General features: G+C 33.2%; 1 protein-coding gene across 1 annotated transcript; it reads right to left on the reverse strand.

Moving 5' to 3' along the window:
* Window positions 1–1,489: 1,489 nt before the first annotated feature.
* LOC147979861 (uncharacterized) lies at window positions 1,490–3,012 on the reverse strand. The gene is made up of 2 exons (XM_087515371.1): window positions 2,715–3,012; window positions 1,490–1,608 (listed from the first exon to the last, which is right to left on the reverse strand). Exons 1-2 carry the CDS (start codon window positions 3,010–3,012, stop codon window positions 1,490–1,492), a joined length of 417 nt encoding a protein of 138 aa, XP_087371497.1.
* Window positions 3,013–4,043: the final 1,031 nt, after the last annotated feature.

Raw genomic sequence — 4,043 nt, forward strand, 5'->3', positions numbered from 1 at the left:
TCATAGCAGTTATAGCATGAAATATAAACTCCATAATTATGAACATGGAAATATAATAATACAAATGTTATTGCCTCTAGGGCATATTTCCAATAGTCTCCCACTTGCACTAGAATCAATAATCTAGTTGCATGTTTCTAACATACATGGCTATCTGGTGTTTCTCATGCTTTGCTAGTGGTAGAGCCTTCGTCACTGGATCTAATACTCTTTAAATCCCAGTGTTATTTGTGTCGGTATATTCCGGTTTTATTGTGTAATTCTTTTGTTACATTAATGGTATCACAATATCTCCATATAGTCCATTTTATAGAAACACTATATCTCCATATAGTCCAACTGCTATATCTCCATATAGTCAATATTCATTTGGAACTACATCATAATCTATCGATGAACTTCTATTGATCCAGATTATATTCTATTGAATACCTCTCAAGCCTCGATTTATATCTTTTACAGATCCACAATTTATGTTCGTTTTTGAAAACTATTTCAAAATTATAGCCTGATAGTTAATTCATATCATTCATGAAGTTGTCTTGTGTAACCTTTACAGCAAATATTTTGTGTAACTCTTTACAACAATCTCTTCATATCCTCCAAGGACAAGAAGCAAAACCTTTGTCCAATTGAGGTACTTTAAGCATTTACCGTAGAGAATCTCTCCAGGATTACTAAGGGTTAGTTCATACAGAAACATATGGCTTTGTACATTTGATAGCACAAATGATGAAATCAATTAAGTTGAACTCTATTCATCCACACATGCTTATCAACTATTAATTTTTGCATAGTGTTATGCTAAGTGACATTTTGAGAAAACTTATTCTCCTTTTAAACTATTTTAGAACTTTGTTACAATACATGTCTTAGTATAATCAAATGTTACAACCTGTCTATATGGACTTTCATCCAATTATTGTAAGTCACTTTTAGAAACATGATTTAAATCTTTTGTGCTAAAATAATTTATATTATTTCTGATCAGATGATATGTCATACATATGTAAGATCAGAAATGTCATAGAGCTCCCACTAAAATTCTTGTATCCACAAGCTTTTTTATAGAATTCTGAATTCTCCACTTACTCTATCAAATTACAACTATTTGATATTTTTTTCAAATCATACTTATGACATGAAATATTTATATCATTCCGGTATTCCTGACAAAACTTTTAGATTGTATACTATATACATCCTTTTGGAATCTCTTCTCAAAATAGTTTGTTTGTTATATATCAATAATACTCTCCATCATAATCCATTTATACCTTTAGTATTGCTACTAAAATGAAGATTTGATAAGATAAATCCTTCAATTTCTACAAAACTCTTTTGTAAAACTTTTCTTTTCAGGATCACTATCCATGAACATTTGAAAATCCATTTATACACCTTCTGAAGGTTTCATCAATTCAGAACTTGTTCCTTAATTACATATGGACCTCACGTTTGGATTTAAATGGTTTGAGTAATACCTATCTTAGCTGGGCGCCAGCACCGCTTCCTCGTAGTGCATAGTTTTATCTTCTTCTAAGATAAAATATTCAGCAGCTTCATTAATCTTTGGATTTTTTACAGTCTTAACTGAAACTTCTACATCTAATGTATTAATTTCTTTTGCTTAGTTTTACAGACAATTTCACAACTTTTTAGGTTTAGTCTTCTTATAACTTAAGCCAAAGATTAACAATCTCAATAAGTTGTGTCATCCTCCCACTTGCTCCTTTAACAAGAAAACCTTTTTCTCAAAAAATATTCATTCTTTGGCAAACATCTTGTCCTTTGAATTCAGTGAGAGGAACACAAAAACCTACAATCAAGCATTAGTCTGAAATATTCTATAACTCTTTATAGTTTTATCAGCCATTTAGATGGTGTTGTTCAGTGAATATAGTGTTGTTTCATCTATAAATCCCAAAAAAATTAATAAGAGCAGATTGGTAATAATAATTCCACAATTATTCCATTGCTTGCTAAACTTATGACTTAGATATAGTCCTTCATGAAAGAAGAATCCTTTTATCTTATGTCATAATGATATTAAATCTTTATCCTGACTTTCTTTGAAATATTTTAGTCCTTATGTTTTATCAAGTAAATCAGATTTACTCATAACATTGATGAAGTATAAAATATTCACCCCGCCCTGTTATATCCATCAGAATTTATACATCTCAATGTATTTAGTCAATACAATATAAATCTTATACTTCATCTCTATGAAGATCAATTATCCAATATAACCATGCAATGCCACACACAAGTGGTTTTATGAGTCTTCTCAAGATGTTTAGCTTTAATGTTATAGATCCCAGACTTGAAGATTCATCATGAATAAGCCATCACAAAATAGATGATTAAAAACATATTCTCATAATAATCCGAACAACCATTGTTTAAAACATATAATAATATGCATCGCATAATCCATAGGATAATGCATTACATGGCTCCAAAGCAAAATAACTACTATTTCAGTTCTAAGATAAATCTTGAAGATAAATTAAGTCATGACTTTGACGGTCTCCAAGTAGCGATCCCATCACCATTCCCGACTTGTATCATGACTTCATTTCTTCTGTCCTTGTGAGTTCTTAAGTCCCTATATTGGTTTGCAAAATGAGAGCAACCGATTAGTATCAAATACTTATGACATGCAAAAAAATTACAAGTAGAATAACAGTAACTTTGTATAACAATTATACCTTTACCAGAAGAATTGTTCTTCTTATCCACCAAATACTTCTTGCAGTTATGCTTCCAGTGCCCTTTCTGCTTGCAGTGGAAACATTGAGTCTCTTTAGAAGCTCCACCCTTGTTCTTCTTCTTCTTCTTCTTCTTCTGTGACTCAGTCTTACCGGCTTCAGTAAATTTCTTCTTCTCGGACTTGCCCTTCTTCTTGAAACTGGTGGTTTTGTTGACCATCAACATCATCTTGTTCTTCTGCATTCCAGCTTCCGCAGTTTTGAGCATAGCAAACAACTCATTTGCACTTTCTTCCATCCCATTCATGTTGTAATTCATGATAAAGCCATCGTAAGATGGGGGAGTGAAGCAAGCACAATATCTATACTAAGTGTCAGCAGAATTCCAAATTCCAGAGAAGCTAGTCTATCAACATAGCCAGCAAGCTTTACTATGTGCTCACTCATTGAGGAAGCCTCTTTCATCTTGCATTCAATCAAGGCCTTGGTTAATTCGAAACGCTCGGTCCTTGCCTGCTTCTTGTATAGAACTTCCAGTGATCTGGTTATAAATTGATTCATAGATTGTTCAAAATGCTTTGTAGTTCAGGATCCATGCAAGTTAACATGAGGCACCGGATGGAATCGTAGTCATCACTACAAGAAGTGCAAGAAGCAACTTCTTATGGTGTTGCATCCTTTCTGGGAGAATCACTCAGGGGTTGATCTAGCACATACTCCTTTTTAGCACTTCTGAGAACATATCTCGGGTTCCAGATCCAATCCACATACTTTCCACCATTAGCACCCAACTTTTCTTTCTCTAACATAGGGGCGACGTTGAACATATTGCGAGCTATAGATCTATAATGATAGACACAAAATTCATTTAGACATTTATTCATAACTAATGTTTCTCTGGTGTTTAAACAAATTTTAATATAAAGTGCACTCCCACTCAAATCAACATCTCTCATAACTAAAACTGATTCAAGATCCAAATCTAATTCTCAGCAATTGATGTGGACATCACTGATGACGAGAATTTTGTCCGGTGAGCAAACTATTGCCTATCATATCACCATATGACTCTTGTTCATCTTTTGATGCTTTGTGCTCCAAGCTCAGAACGATTCTGCTAGAACTTCAAGATAACCGAGTGTTATCTACACACATGGTCTGACCATGTCCGTGTTACACTAGGAAGATCAACTTTTTACCTGATATTTACAGTGAGATATCACCCTAATAATTGACTATTGCGCAATCAAAGTGTGCAAGCAATAAAGGGATAACATCTTAGACAGTTCATAAAAGCAAGATATTGTATATACCTGGCCATCAGGAATC

This window comes from Triticum urartu, chromosome 3A (genome assembly GCF_056163025.1).
Source record: "Triticum urartu cultivar PI428250 chromosome 3A, HENAU_Tu73, whole genome shotgun sequence".
NCBI classification, from domain to species: domain Eukaryota; kingdom Viridiplantae; phylum Streptophyta; class Magnoliopsida; order Poales; family Poaceae; genus Triticum; species Triticum urartu.

Coding starts and splice junctions, on each gene's coding strand:
- LOC147979861 (XM_087515371.1), bottom strand. CDS start 3,012: ATGGAAGAAAGTGCAAATGAGTTGTTTGCTATGCTCAAAACTGCGGAA. Junction 1,609..2,714: donor GAACAATTCTTCTGGTAAAG/GTATAATTGTTA, acceptor TTAATACATTAG/ATGTAGAAGTTTCAGTTAAG.